Source organism: Chiloscyllium plagiosum, chromosome 48, assembly GCF_004010195.1.
Source record: "Chiloscyllium plagiosum isolate BGI_BamShark_2017 chromosome 48, ASM401019v2, whole genome shotgun sequence".
NCBI lineage: Eukaryota > Metazoa > Chordata > Chondrichthyes > Orectolobiformes > Hemiscylliidae > Chiloscyllium > Chiloscyllium plagiosum.
Window position 1 is genome coordinate 467,725 of NC_057757.1, and position 16,704 is coordinate 484,428.

Consider the following 16,704-nt stretch of genomic DNA (forward strand, 5'->3'; position numbering starts at 1 on the left):
TCTCTGACAGTGCAGTGCTCCCTCAGCATTGACCTTCCAACTGTGCGGCGCTCCCTCAGCACTGACCCTCCGACAGTGCTGTGCTCTCTCAACTCTTACCCTCTGACAGTGCATCACTCCCTCAGCACTGTCCTTCCAACTGTGCAGCGCTCCCTCAGCACTGTCCCTGCAACAGTGCTGTGCTCCCTGAACACAGATGCTCCAACAGAGTGGCACTCTCTCAGCGCTGACCCTCCAACAGTTCAGTGCTCCCACAGCACTAACCCTCTGACAGTGTGGCACCCCCTGAGCACTGATCCTCTAACAGTGCAGTACTCCCCCAGGACTGAACCTCTGATGATACCGTGCTTCCTCAGTACTGACCCTCCCACAGTGCAGCATTCCCTCAGTAATGACCCTCCCAGTGTGGCACTCCTTCAGTACTAACCCTCTGACAATGAGGCATGCCCTGAGCACTGACCCTCTGACAGTGCAGCACTCCCCTAGGACTGAACCTCCAATGATGCAGTGCTCCTTCAGTACTAACCCTCCAACAGTGCAGTATTCCCCCAGTAATGACCCTCCCACATACCTAAAAATGGGCACTCCTTCAGTACTCACTCTCTGACAATGTGGCGTTCCCTCAGTACTGACCCTACGATAGTACAGCAATTTCTTAGTACTGCACTGAGTGTCAGCTGTGACCCTTGTGCTTAAGTCTCTGGAGTTGGACACCAAAGCCGCAATCTTCTGACTCAGTGATGAGTTGGCTACCTACTGAGCCATGGCTCTTATGGAGGTAACTCCAAAATATGTAACTTCAAAGCAAATGACACAACAATTCTCATGTGCAATTCCCTAAAGACAACAGTGACAGATTTTCAATCACCCATGCAGCATCGAACAGTTTCAATTCACAGATTACTTTAATCAGTCTCTTAAAAAAAACACAATCATACACAAACCTTATATTACAGGAAACCAAATCATAGCAGTATTGGGACTGGCAATTTAAAAAAAAAGACATATAGCTATTTCATTGTTAATTTAGTTGTAGGCCGCATACAAAAGTTTTCCTGCCACGTTTTGTTGCTTGATTTCCTATTTGGCAGTTTTAAGCCTAAAAATACATAAAAGTATTTACAGTATTACTGCCTCCAAACAAAAAGGAACAGTAATATTCTCCTAATCTTTTGGGCATAGGATACAACCCAAGAAAACAGAAAATTCTGGGAGTGAGATAGTGCAGGGCAACAAGATATTTTTAACCTGAACCATTTACTCCTTTTCTCCCGTTCCATAGATGCTGCCAGTTCCGCTGCATTTTTTGTTTTAATCAGCATTTGGGTTGTCCTTTGCCAGCAGCAATTTCAACTGTTCCCAAATGTAGCTACAGTCCCATTCCCACTCTACAGTCTGTACAGTGGACTGTACATTTGGACAACAATTCCACCATTTCACCACAATGACCACCATCTGGGCTCCTTGAAGTGCGATCAAGTTGCAGCACTTGAACTCAAGCTCACAATCAGAAAGTTGCTGAAAATTTCACTCTCCGGAGCTCAGTTTGAGCATTATCTCTGGTTCCTCGTCAGCCATTCTGTACAGATAGCAGCTCCTTTTGTTCACTGCACAATTCACCTTTGGAATCCAGTATTCCCAAAAGCTCTTTAGTTTTCACATTTTGCACTGATGCTATTTGTATTTAGGCGGGGTGCAGCATACTGTTTATTTTGAGCTTTACGCCAAAAATAACCAAAGCATTAACATCATAACATGCATTAACTCGCCACATTCCTCTTCATAGCTGGGTACCAATTAACGGTCTTTCTTCATAGTTTTCTTTATAAGTGCATGTAGTTTTCTGATTTACTGCTGTCTCCCAATCCAAAGTCCTTTGTGTAAAAAAAAATCAAACTTTCTCTTCAAATTTTTAAATCCTTGTTTTAGTCCCTCCAGGTTTTGTTTTTGGAAGAGTGCAGCAGGAGACCATTAGGTCCATCTTCCATGTCTGTGCCAGTTCTGTGAAAGAGCTAAAGGTTGAAGTGTTTTGTTCCTAATCTCCCTCCTGGACTGGATTTCCAACTATTTTTAAGTGTTTGAATTGAGAATCGAAGAAACAATGGAGACTGAGGATGGAGGAGGGGGTATTTACAGGAGACGCAAAGAAAAACTATTAGTCATCGACATTCGGTCATCGTGTTTAGTCATAATGCACAAAAATATTCAACAATAAAAGTCAGAGAGATTTTAGTGCCCTTTTCCCAAAGACTGAGAAACCTGTTTGTTGACCACACACAAGATCAGTTAGGGGTGGCAAAATTCCGTGAAAGCCCAAGAGAAATGGGTTAGGTAGAACTACTCGATGCATTTTCCTGTGGTCTCCTCACTCACCAGAGTTAGCACCTCAGGACAAGTCTGGACTGAAGCTGGAGAGCTCGATTTTGTGGGCAGGAGCAGAGTCGTCCGCACCAACTCCAGAGTCCCCTTGAAGTCCCAAAGGAAGCATGGGAACTTGTGCGAAGTGAGTTCCCACAACTCCTCTTTGCGCAGGCCATAGATAACAGGGCTGATGCACTGTGCCAGGCTGAAGAAGGCAAAGTTCAGTACCTCAAAAAGAGTCTTGGTGCTCTGATCAAGCTTCCTGGCATGAGCCACTTGTTGCAAAATGAAGTTGATGAATGTTGGGATTATGTAGACTGCCAGCTGCACCCCATGCATTAAGATGGTGCTCCGTGCCCTCTTATTGCGCCGGTTCAGCACACCAATACGCTTACCTTCCACCAGAATTTTGTAGTAGCTGAAGAGAATAAGGACTGTACAGATACAGATCAGCAGGATTTTAGAAGTGTGTTTCATGCTGTAGCTGGAATGAAAGTTGGAGATTGAGCAGCTCGTGAACATTTGGCTGGGTTCTTTCCTCATATGCTGGGAGACCAGGATGAGAGGGATGACAGCTGAGACCACCCAGGTCATGCTGCTAAGAATCCAGATTTTACATGGGGTGCAGAAGGAGCTGTACTTGAGCGGGTGACAGATGGCGAAGTATCGGTCAACCGCCATCACGGTCAGGGTCAGGAGGATGGTAGAACCGCTCATCATCAGGAACATCAGGAGGATCAGGCAACACGAGGCTGACATGGCCACCTCCAGGTAAATGAGGAGATAGAAAGTGCTGCTCAGACCAAAGTAGATCAGACCGGATACCAAAAGATGGAACAGCAAAACAAACCTAGCTTGAGATCGCAGACGGTCCTCACTCAGAATGGTGTAATCAATTACGAGATTGAAGAAAGCCAGCAGAACAAAGGAGGTGACAGAAGCAAAGACCCTGATTTTGATCAGGTGCTCCCCGTTGATAGTGCTGTTCCCCGATTCATTCATTCTCAGACGCTTAAACACATTCGAGTGTCCGACATAACAGTGTTGTGTCTCAGATCAGAGCTGTCTCGAAACTAAACAAGCCTCTCCTTCCCCTGCTGGCTGCCTGGTACTCTTGCATTCTCTTACAGACACAAGACACATACACACACACACACATACAACGTTTCCGTTCTGTGCCTAACCACAATGGAACAACTTTAAGCCAGAAGTTAACTCTTTCAATGTCTCATCAGCACTTTGTGTGGTTTCATTGCCAATGCTGCACCATTGATTCCAGTAATAGCAAGTGAACTGGTGCAATAGTTTAGGCACAGGCCTTCAACCTCTGAGTTCTGGATTCAAATTTCGGCTATAGAAGTGGTTCTCAAAGTCCGTGAGGGTCCCCTGGATGGCTCATGTGGGATTGGTACAAAACACATGTCACTAATACACAATGCAATGCCATGAGGTTGTACAAGAAAACAGGCTGAAACCTTTGACCCCATTACTTGTCTGAGCTCTCAATGGCATGATGGTCTCATAAACACCGGCAACATCAAAAGAATTTTGCAACCAAGATTTACATTATTGTTACTACACTCAATTGTCAGTTTGAATTTTCAACACTTCTGAAGCTGAACTTGGAGCCCCAGATGAGGCTGAAGAATCCCAGCATTCTATTGGTGTATCTTCCAAAGCCGCAATATCCCTCCCACTATCTCTAACGGGTTGTTTTGCATTGAAAGCCAGCATTGTAGCAGGGAGGGTGCAGTGTAAGTAGTCTGTAGGGATTTTTGCCTCCTAAGCAGATATAAAAATGTGTCAAAACACTAGCCCATGGTTACAGAGGAAAGCTCCTGTCTTACTTATTACCTCTAAGACATACAAAATCAGTTTGACAATACTTTCCGTGATTAGAGCACCATTCACATAGTAAGACAATGCCCTTCAGTCTAGGCAACATCCTAGTAAATCTCCTCTGCACCCTCTCTACAGCTTCCACATTTTTCCTCTAATGAGGCAACTAGAACTGAACACAATATTCCAAGTGTGGTCTATCCAGGGCTCTGTAGTGCTGCAGCATGACCCCGGGACTCTTAAACACAATCCCCCGCTAATGAAAGCCTACACACCACACGCCTTCTTAAAACTCTATCAGCTTGGGGGGGGGCAACTTTGAGGGATCTATGGACATGGATCCCAAGATCCCTCTCTTCCTCCACACAGCCAAGAATCTTGCCTTTAACCCTGTTTTCTGCAGTCAAATTCATTCTTCCAAATTAATCACTTCACACTTTTTCAGGTTGAACTCCATCTGCCACTTATCAGCCCAGCTCTGCATCCTGACATATCCTGTTGCAATCTACACAACTCTCCATACTATCCACCGCTCTACCAATCTTTGTGTCATTGGCAAACTTACTAACTCACCCTTCCACTTCCTCAGCCAAGTCATTTACAAATATCACAAACAGCAGAGGTCCCAGAACCAATCCCTGCGGAACACCACTGGTCACCAAGCTCCAAGCTTGAATACTTTCCATCTACAGAGGAACCTCGATTATCCAAAGGACATGGGCAGGGAGTATTTCGTTCAGTTAATAGAATTCCGGATAATCGAATACTGGATAACACAGTTTAGCGAACATTGGAACATTGTGATCTTGCCGGATAATCCAATATTCAGATAATCGAATGCCATATAATCGAGGCTCCTCTGTACTACCACCCGTTGGTTTCTATGGGCCAGCCATTTCTGTATCCAGTCAGCCAGATTTCCCTGTCTCCCATGCCTCCTTACTTTCTGAACGAGCCTACCATGGGAACCTTATCAAGCTCCCTGCTAAAATCCATGTACACCACATCCACTGCTCTACCTACAACAATGTGTTTTGTCATGTCCTCAAGAATTCAATAAGATTTGTGAGGCATGACCTGCTCCTCACAAAGCCATGCTGACTATATCCAATCATGATTTGGAAATGCCGATGTTGGACTGGGGTGTACAAAGTTAAAAATCATACAACTGGTTGGTTAGTTGAATAAGATGATAGAGAAGTACTAACAATTGTTTAACTCATAAATTTGTATAAATTAATTAAATAAGTAGAGATGGCGAGAGATAGCTGAATTATGTGGGAGCTGGCTGATCCCATTGGGAACGGCAGTGACCACATCTGCAGCAAATGTTGGTTGCTGGAAGAACTCCAGATCAGAATTGATGATCCAGAATCTGAGCTTCAAACACTGCAGCACATCCGGGAGGGGGAGAGTTACCTGGACGCTTTGTTTCAGGAGGCAGTCACACCCGGCAGATTAAGTAATTCAAATTCAGTCAATCACGAACAACAGGGTTTGACTGTAAGTGAGGCAGGTAGGGGGATTCTGAGGTCAGGAGTGGAGGAGCCTCAGCCCTCGACCTTGTCCAGCAGGTATGAGATTCTTGCTCCCTGTATGGATGAGGAAAAGGGCTGTGGACAGGATGAGCCAGCTGACCAAGGCACCATGGTGCAGAAGGCCATTCAAGAGGGGGGAGCAAAAAGACAAGTAGTTGTTATAGGGGATTCTATAATTAGGGGGACAGATAGTATCCTTTGTGAGCCAGATCGGGAGTCCTGCATGGTGTGTTGCCTGCCTGCTGCCAGGGTGCAGGACATCTCTGAACGGCTTGAAAGGATATTGTAGCAGGAAGGGGAGGATGCAGGTGTTGTGGTCCACGTTGGCACAACAACATAGGCAAGGCTAGGAAGGAGGACCTGTTTGAGGATTATCAAGCACGAGGAAGGAAATCGAAGAACAGGTCCTCAAAGGTCATAATCTCTGGATTACTGCCCGAGCCATGTGCTAATTGGCATAGGGATAAGAAAATTAGGGAAGTAAACATTTGGCTAAGAGATTGGTGTGGGAAAGGGGGCTTCCATTTTATGGGACATTGGCATCAGTTTTGGAACCAGGGTGATCTGTACTGATGGGATGGTCTCCACCTGAACCAATCTGCATCCAGTGTTCTGGCGAAAAGGATAAATAGGGTGGTCACTAGGACTTTAAACTTACGAGTCGGGGCGGGGGGAGGGAAAGGGAAAGTAACAGGGAGCATGGAATCAAATAGAAAGATATAATTCTGGTCAAACTTGAAGGGGTTCAGAAAAGATTTACAAGGATGTTGCCAGGGTTGGACAATTTGAGCTATGGGGAAAGGCTGAACAGGCTAGGGCTGTTTTCCCTGGAGTGTCGGAGCCTGAGGGGTGACTTTATTGAGGCTTACAAAATTATAAGGGGCATGGATAGGTTAAATAGACAAGGTCTTTTCCCTGGGATGGGGGAGTCCAGAACTAGAGGGCATAGGTTTAGGGTGAGAGGGGAAAGATATAAAAGGGACCTAAGGGGCAACTTTTTCACGCAGAGGGTGGTACGTTTATGGAATGAGCTGCCAGAGGAAGTGGTGGAGGCTGGTACAATTGCAACATTTACAAGGTATTTGGGTATATGAATAGGAAGGGTTTGGAGGGATATGGGCAGGGTGCTGGCAGGTGGGACTAGATTGGGTAGGGATATCTTGTCGGCATGGACGGGTTGGACTGAAGGGTCTGTTTCCATGTTATACATGACTCTATAAGCAGCAGGTTAGCATCTGTGCAGGGTTTAAGTTCAAGACAGACTAGGAAATGAAGCAAAAAGGAAGGATAACTTAGGTAGAGGTGATGGAAATCATGAGGATAAGAAAACTAGAATTAAGCTGATTTCCCTGAATGCTCGAAGCATTCGAAACAAAGTAGATGAATTAACAGCACAAATCATCGTAAATGATTATGATGAGGTAGGCATCACAGAAACGTGCTTGCAGGGGGTTCAGGACTGGCATTTAAACATCCAACTGATTTACAAGTGATCAAAAAGACAGGGAGGCAGGCAGAGAGGAGGTTGCCCCGTTAGTTAGGAATGAAATTAAATCTATGGCATTAAATGATATAGGGTCAGATGATGTGGAGTCTGTTTGGGTGGAGTTGAGGAACCACAAAGGCAAAAAATGAGAGTTACGTACAGACCTCCCAGCAGTGGTCAGGACCAGAGGCGCAAGATGTACCAGGAAATAGATAGGGCATGTCAGAAAGGTAAGGTCACGATGATCATGGGGGACTTCAATATGCAAATGGACTGGGTGAATTATGTTGCCGGTGGATCCAAAGAAAGGGAATTCATGGAATGCTTACAGGATGCATTTTTGGAACAGCTTTTGATGGAGCCCACAAGGGAGCAGGCTATCCTGGACTTAGTACTTTGTAACGAGCCAGACTTTATAAAAGATCTTAAAGTCAGGGAACACTTAGGAGGCATCGATTATGATATGTTGGAATTTAGTCTGCAGTTCGAGAGCGAGAAGGCAAAATCAGATGTAATGGTGTTACAGTTAATAAAGATAACTACAAGGGCTTGAGAGAGGAATTGACGAAAATTGAGTGGAAGCAGAGCCTAGTGCTGAAGACAGTAGAGCAACAATGGCAGGAGTTTCTGGGTGTAATTGAGGACACAGTACAGAGCTACATCCCAAAGAAAAGAAAGATTATCCAGGGGGGGATTAGACAACCATGGCTGATGAAGGAACTCAGGAAACGTATCACAGAAAAAGAGAGAGCCTATAAAGTGGTCAAGAGCACTGGGAAATCAGAAGATTGGGAAGACTACAAAAACAAACAAAGGATTACAAAGAGAGAAATAAGGAGGGAGAGGATCAAATATGAAGGTAAGCTAGCCAGTAATATTAGTAATGATAGTAAAAGTTTATTTCAATACATAAAAAACAAACAAGAGGTAAAAGTAGAGATTGAGCCACTCCAATTTAATGCAGGAAGGCTAGTGATGGGAGAAAAGGAAATAGCTGAAGAACTTAATAAATACTTTGTATCAGTCTTCACAGTGGAAGACGTGAGTAATATCCCAACAATTAAGGAGAATCAAGGGGCAGAGTCGAGTATGGTGGCCATTACAAAGGAAAAAGAACTTGATAAGTTAAAAGATCTATGAACTGATAAATTTCCTGGCTCGGATGGGCTACATCCTAGAGTTCTGAGGGAGGTGGCTGAGGAAATAGAGGAGGCATTGGTTGTGATCTTTCAAAAATCACTGGAGTCAAGGAAAGTCCCAGATGATTGGAAAATTGCTGTTGTAACCCTCTTGTTCAAGAAAGGATCAAGACAAAAGATACAAAATTATAGGTCGATTAGCCTAACCTTGGTTATAGGTAAAATTCTAGAATCCATCGTGAAGGATGAGATTTCTAAATTCTTGAAAGTACAGGGTCAAATTAAAACAAGTCAGTATGGATTTAGTAAGGGGTGGTCGTGTCTGACAAACCTGTTAGAATTCTTTGAAGGGGTAACAAGTAGGTTAGACAGGGAAACCCAGTGGATGTTATCTACCTAGACTTCCAAAAGGCCTTAGATAATGTGCCTCACGGAAGGCTGCTAAGTAAGGTGAGGGCCCATGGTGTTGGAGGTGAGCTATTGGCATGGATTGAGGATTGGCTGTCTGACAGAAGGCAGAGAGTTGTGATAAAAGGTTCTTTTTCGGAATAGCAGCTGGTGATAAGTGGTGTCCTGCAGGATCAGTATTGGGGCCCCAGCTGTTCAATTTATATATAAATGATCTGGACGAAGAGACTGGGGGCATTCTGGCAAAGTTCGCCAATGATACAAGGTTAGGTGGACATGCAGGTAGCTCTCAGGAGGCGGGGAGGCTGCAGAAAGATTTAGACAGTTCAGGAGAATGGTCCAAGAAATGGCTGATGAAATGCAATGTGAGCATTACAAGATCTTTGGAAAAAAGAACTCAGGCAAGGACTATTTTATAAATGGTGAGAAAATTCATCAAGCCAAAGTACAAAGGGATAAGGGAGTGCTTGTCCAGAATTCTCTAAAGGTTGACTTGCAGTCCATGGTTAAGAAAGCAAATGTAATGTTGTCATTTATTTTAAGAGGGTTGGAATGTAAAAACAGTAAGGTGCTACTAAAACTTTATAAAGCTCTGGTTAGGCCCTGCTTAGAATACTGTGTCCAGTTTTGGGCCCCTATCACCTCAGGAAGGACATACTGGCACTGGAACATGTCCAGCAGAGATTCACACGGATGATCCCTGGAAAGGTAGGCCTAACATATGATGAACGGTTGAGGATCCTGGGATTGTATTCATTAGAGTTCAGGGTTGAGGGGCAACCTAATAGAAACTTACAAGGTAATGCATGGCTTAGAAAGGGTGGATGCTGGGAAACTGTTTCCGTCAGGTGGGGATACTAGGACTCGTGGGCACAGCCTTAGACTTAGAGGGGGTCAATTTAGGACGGAAATGAGGAGACATTTCTTCAGCCAGAGAGTGATGGGCATGTGAAATTCACTGCCACAGAGTGCAGTGGAGGCTAGGATGTTAAATGTCTTCAAGGCAGAGATTGATAAATTCTTAATCTCGCAAGGAATTAAGGGATACAGGGAGAGTGTGAGTAAGTGGCATTGAAATGCCCATCAGCCATGATTGAATGGTGGAATGGACTCAATGGCTGAATGGCCTTACTTCCACTCCTATTTCTTTTGTTCTTATGTTTACACTCACACTCAAACACATACACACACTCTCTCAGAGACACTCATAATACACACCCCCACTGCACACTCAGATGCGCACACGCGCGTGCACACACACACACACAAGTTTGTGGAGTGAATTTGTACTTGCAGAATTAAATTTTACTTTGCTCAAAAACTGCATGAATCCATGTAAGATTCTGTAAATCCATTTTTAAAATCAGTCTGACCATTGTGGCACAGACAGCTCAGGCAGGAAGCTCACACCTTCAATACATTATCTGAACCGACATGACACCAATTTTAAAGTTCACTTGAGAATGTAACGTTTAAAAAAAGCTTTGTGATTTACATATGAAAGAACTGAAACCAACATGGTCATTCTAAAAGATGAGAGACTTAATGAACAATCCAAGTCTTTTTCAATATATAATTTTAGTTTGCTATAAATTTTGAGTCGTACAATCTTATTCTCCACAACCACCTGATGAAGGAACACCGCTCCAAAAGCTAGTGCTTCCAAATGAACCCTTTTGGACTATAACCTGGTGTTGTGTGATCTTTAACTATCTCTGATCAAGCTGTGGTTTTCCAAGTAATCATAAATCCTGTCTCTCAAAATCGTCTCCAATAATTTGATACAGGTATACAGGATGATGAAAGGCATAGATAGAGTGGATGCCAGAGACGTATTCCCAGAGTGGAAATAGCTGTCACGAGGGTGCATAATCGTAAGGTGATTGGAGGAAGGTTTAGGGGAGATGTCATCGGTAGGTTCTTTACACAGTGTGGTGGGAGTGTACAGTCAGATACATTAGGAACTTTTAGGCAACTCTTGGATAGGCACATGGAAGATAGTACAATGAAGGGTACATAGGTTAGTTTAATCTTAGAATAAGATAAAAGGTTGGCACAACATCAAGGACCAAAGGGCCTGTACTGTTCTATCTTCTAAAACAGCTCAAAGTACTATACAGGAATGATTATCAGAAACAATTTGACATTCAGCCACCGTAAGGAGATATTAAGACAGATAAAAGCTGGGGTTTAGAGGAAGTTTTTAAAAGCCTTTCAGTATGGCAATGCCCACTTGGTAAACTGAATATATTTCCATTTCTGCTATTTAAATATGGTCTCCAAGACCCAGAGATGTGCAGGAAGCTTCATTCTCTATCTAACTCCATGGTAGAAGCTGTTCTGGAAGTGTTTGATGTGGGCAGATGAGAAAGAGCTTCCTCTGTATCTAACCCTGGGTTATACCTGCCTGGGAGTGTTTGATGGGGACAATGAGAAAAGGGTTTTACTGAGCCATGAAATCATTTGGCAATTGCTTTCACAAGAGGAATAGTACTAAGGAAGCATTTTACTGAGGGACCACTGCATTCCCATCTGGAAGCAAACTGAGGAGTTAACATAATGATAGAAATTAAGAACTTTTCATTGTCAAATAGAATATGTTTACCAAGTTATAGAGATGTTTGAGGTCAGACAAGATCCAAATAACGCACAGGTATGCTAACACACTGGACTGATAGATATTGGATAACAAGGCCAACATTAATTATAGAATCATAGAATTTTACAGTATTGGCCTACATTTGGCCTATATTGTCAATACTCGATCTTGAAAGAACTACCCAGCTATTGCCATTTTCCAGTTCTATCTTCGTAGCCTCTAAGTTCATCAACAAAGAACATTACAGAGCAAGAACAGGTCCTTTGGCCCTCTAAGCCTGCACTGATCCATATCCTCAATCTAAATCTACTGTCTATTTTCTAAGGATCTGTATCCCTTTGCTCCCTGCCCATTCATGTATCTGTCTAGATACATCTTAAATGACGCTATCATTCCCACCCCTACATCTCCGCTGTCAATGCATTCCGGGCACCCACCACCCTCTGTGTAAAAGAACTTTCCACATATACCTCTCCTACACTTTTCCCCTCTCACTTTAAACTCGTGACACCTAGTAATTGATTCTCCCACTCTGGGAAAAAGTTTTTTGCTATTCACCCTGTCTACACCTCTCATGGTTTTATAGGCCTCAATCAGGTTCCCCCTTCTTTCCAAGGAAAATAATCCTAATCTACTCAACCTCTCCTCATATTTAGTATCCTCCATACCAGGCAACATCCCGGTGAACCTCTTCTGCACCCTCTCCAAAGCAGCCACATCCTTTTGGTAATATGGTGACCAGAACTGTACGCAGTATACTAAATGTGGCCGAACCAAAGTCTTATACAATTGTAACATGACCTGCCAACTCTTGTACTCAATACCCCGTCCGATGAAGGAAAGCATGTCGTGTACCTTCTTGACCACTCTACTGACCTGCGTTGCCGCCTTCAGGGAACAATGAACTTGAACACCCAGATCTCTCTGTACATCAATTTCCCCCAGGACATTTCCATTTACCATATAGTTCGCTCTGGAATTGCATCTTCCAAAATGCATCATCTCGCATTTGTCCGGATTGAATTGCATCTGCCATTCTCTGCCCAACTCTCCAATCTAGGCTCTGCTGTATTATCTGGCAGAGAAAATGAGGTCTGCCGATGCTGGAGTCAGAGATGGAAATGTGTTGCTGGAGAAGCGCAGCAGGTCAGGCAGCATCTAGGGAACAGGAGAATCGACGTTTCGGGCATTAGCCCTTCGCAGTCCCCTTCACTACCTGCTACTCCACCAATCGTAGTGTCATCTGCAAGCTTGCTAATGAGGCAGCCTACATACCTTCCTCCAAATCATTTATGTATGTCACAAACAACAGTGGTCCCAGCATGGATCCCTGTGGAACACCACTGGTCACAAGTCTCCATTTTGAGAAGCTCCTTTCCACTACTACTCTCTGTCTCCTGTTGCCCAACCAGTTCTCTATCCATCTAGCTAGAACACCCTGGACCCCATGCGACTTCACCTTTTTCATAAGCCTACCATGTGGAACCTTGTCAAACGCCTTACTAAAGTCCACGTATATGACATCTACATCCCTTTCTTCATCAATCAACTTTGTCACGTCTTCAAAGAATTCTATTAGGTTTGTAAAACATGACCTTCCCTGCACAAAACCATTGTCTTCCAAATTCACTTTCAAATATATATCCCATTCTCTTTGAAATCTTGTACAGAATCTGCTTCCACCACTCTCCCAAGCAGCACATCCAATCCTAACAACTTTCTAAGGAAACAAGTGTCTCCTCATTTCACTCCAAGCTCTCTTGCCAACAATTTTAAATTAGACTCCTGGTTACTTACATACCAACTTGTGGGAGCAGAATGTTCTTCTTTACCCTGTCAAAATGGTTCATAATTTTGAACATTTCATTTAATAAAGTCATCCCTTAAGCTTCCTGCTCTATGGAGAGTAGCCCCGATTTCTCTATTCTTTTCTTGCATCTGAAATCCCTCATTCCTGGTATCATTCTTGTAAACCTTTTTGCACTTCCTCCAGGGCTTTAACATCTTTCTTTAAATAGAGTACCCAGAACTGAATACAATACCCCAAATGTGGTCTGACCAATGATTTGTAGAGGGGGAACATCACTTCCTTGCTTTTACACTCTATGCCTCAGTTTATAAACCCAAGGATCCTATAAGCCTTAACAATGGTTTCAACTTGCCTGGCCACCTTAAGGATTATGCACTTGAACCCAGAGGTCCCTCTGCTCCTGTATTCCCCTCAAAGTTGCACCATTGAGTGTGTATTTCTCTCTGACTTTCTTCTACCAAACTGCATTGCCTCATGTTTTTCTGCATTGAAATTCATCTGCCAGGTGTCTGCTCATTTAGCCAATTTGTCAATATCTCTCTGAAGTCGCTCAGTGTCACCCTCGCAATTCACAATTTCCTCCAAGCTTAGTATCATCTGCAAATTTAGAGACTTTTCCCTCAATACTTATCACCAAATCATTTATATAAATCAGAAACGTAAGGATCCCAACACCAATCCATGGAGAATAGCACTTACAACATATCTCCAGTCTGAGAAATACCCAACTATACCTATCCTGTTTCCCATCTTTTAACTAACTTCTAATCCATGCTGCCAAGGACCCATCAATCCCAAACATTTGCATTTTGCAAACCAACCTGCCATTTAGCACAGTATCAAATGCTTTCTGAAAATCCAAATATACAACATCCACTGCGTGTGTCACCTTATTAAAGAACTCAATTTTTATCTTATCTCAGATTATGGCCTTCATCATTTTTCCCACTTATTAACTGTAGCTTTTGTAAAACACAGAGCAATGTTTCTGCGTAATTTAGAATTGACAAGATTGTGTTTTTAAATGATGAAATGATGCCTTCCTGTGTACAAACGTACCCAAATGAAGTTTGTGCAAGGTAGTTGGTGTGGGGAAGTGGAAAAGTCAGTGGAGGCCATCTAGACTCAATGTTTCCTCTGAGATATTTTTGCTCATTGTCAATGGCAGTTTCCTGTGATTGTCCGCATAACGTTCTTTACTGTTGGCAAACTTTTCACTTGGTATCACAGACCAACTCAATGTATGCAACTGCAGGGTTTTGAGAGGCACTTGCCTGAGTAGAATTAAAGGCTGATCCTATGCCCTGTCGACACTAGGAGATTGAAGAGGCAAAGCTCACACTGCTCCTTGGATAATATCAGATAGGGTCAAACAGCACCCCCACGGTTTGCATGGCACTTGAGAATGGGTTTTCCATTGGCTCAGTGAATCAAATGACTGTGGGCTCATCTTCCACTTCATAATCCAGGTAATTGAAGAAGCACTGGAGTTAATTTTATTTTTTCACAGTATATGAGCATTGCTATCAAGATCACTATTTGCTGCTCAGCACTTCATGTCCTTGAACTAAGTTGTGAAACCATTCAAGAGGACAGTTAAGAGCCAACTACATTGGCTGTGAGTTCGGAGTCACTTAAAAGATTAGCCGATTTACTTCCCGAAAGAACATTACTGAACCAGATGATTTTACAATAGTCAATAATAGTTTTATGGTTACTGTACTGATATTAGTTTTCGATTCAAGATTTTATAACTTAATTGAATTTGAATCCTTGTCATCAGACCATCAGTTTGTGCTTCTCGATTACTAGTCCAATAATACTAGCATCTTGCCACAATCTTCCCAAACTATTGGCGAGTCAGTGCTTGGGGATTACCATGCTGTTGAAGTGTGAATACTAAGGGAGCACTGCACTGTTAGACAGGAAGTACTAGGCAAGTGCCACATTATTGGAGGGTCCATACTAAAGATGTGTTTCACCAATGCAGCATCAACACCAGAGGAATATCAAACTGTCAGAAAGATGGTACTGAGGTTGTGCCTACAGTTACAGGGTCAGGACTGAGGGAGTATTGCACTGCCAGAGTGGCAGTACTGAGGGAATGCAGCATTGTCTGATATGATGTCTTTTGGATAAAACATTAAACGAAAGAACCCATCTGCTCTCTCAAGAGATATAAAATATCCCACTGCAACTATTTTGATGAAGAGCAGAGAAATTCGCCTTGGTGTCCTGGGCCGTGTTTATCATTGAATCAAAATCACTGAATCAAATGATCTGATAATGATCACATTGCTGTTTGTGGGAGCTTGCTGTGCTACAGCATACCAGTGACTACATGTCAAAATGGGTTGCATCACTGACTGTGAAGCATTTTGTGACAATCTGTGGTTGTGAAATTGGAGACACAAATATTTCAAATTGTTTTTTTTAATCTGGTGCACTCAAGAGTGGCAACTGATGCAGAGTGCAGCATCTCAACATGATGAATCAGAACAAGATTGTTCTGTGGGCAGAGAGCAGAGAACAATGAGTAATCTGAATCAAATAAGTTCTTACTTACTGTGAATTTATGAAAGGCCTGGCTCTTCCTTCCCAGCTACCTGTGTTGTGCAGATTGCATCTGCAGATTGGGCTTTTGTTAAAAGTGCAACTTGACCAAATATCAAAACTATGCAGAGACAATTGCTAAGAAAAGGTACATTTCCCTTTTGAAACCCCAGCGTGTTTTTCCAACTACACTGAGGGCTATTTTGCAAGTTGCACAAGAGACTTCACCACATCTCAGAAATGTCTGAAAGTGCCTCACAAGCACTGGATTTACTGTGAAGAGTTAATGTTCTTATAATGACGTGTTGCAGCTGAGTTGAGAGAAGTGAAATGGTTCCTCTCTTTGTCCCACTCCTCAACTGGTAGGTGATATTGCCAATTACATATCCATCTGTATTTGGCTCACTATCAGAAACAAGTCTGCCAAGTTCTTTTAGTAACAAAGTAATAACTAGCTAATTTGAAACAAAACTCACTTGAGCAAAGGTGTAAAGATTATTAACAAAAAACTTAAAGTGTGCAAATAAATGCAGGTACTGTTCTTGAAAACTGATACATATGCACCCACAACCTCCAAGTGCAGGATAGACATAAACTTTGCAGAGTATCATCCTGAAAGTACTTTGGCCAAATTAAAGTTAAATTAAGTAAAGAACATCACAGATTGTCCAAATGTTGGCTATATTCAGAATTACATTAGACACATGCTGTTGGCATTGGGGCGTGTTTCTGGCGAGCTGATTTTGCAGACAGTGTGACAGATTCTGAATTTTCCCTAAGGAACCCTCCACTCGGGTTGATGAAGCTTTCCAGTGGGTTTTCAATTCACAAACTTTGATGAAATGGGTTTCAGAGAAAGACAAGGGATGGGCAAAGTCTGCTGCTTCAGGTAAGTTAGCTCACTGACTTAAGTTTGAAACCAATGGCTTCATTACATTCACAGACAGGGTCCTAGAGCTTTCTCAGAAAGT

The 16,704-nt window shown here is 43.0% G+C and overlaps 1 protein-coding gene across 1 annotated transcript; it reads right to left on the bottom strand.

The window, feature by feature from the left end:
• Nucleotides 1–407: 407 nt before the first annotated feature.
• Nucleotides 408–3,490, bottom strand: zgc:194312 (uncharacterized protein LOC794943 homolog). Its single transcript, XM_043683349.1, has one exon. The coding sequence runs from the start codon at nt 3,361–3,363 to the stop codon at nt 2,338–2,340; it is 1,026 nt and encodes a 341-aa protein (XP_043539284.1). The 5' UTR covers nt 3,364–3,490; the 3' UTR covers nt 408–2,337.
• Between the last annotated feature and the right edge of the window lie 13,214 nt (nt 3,491–16,704).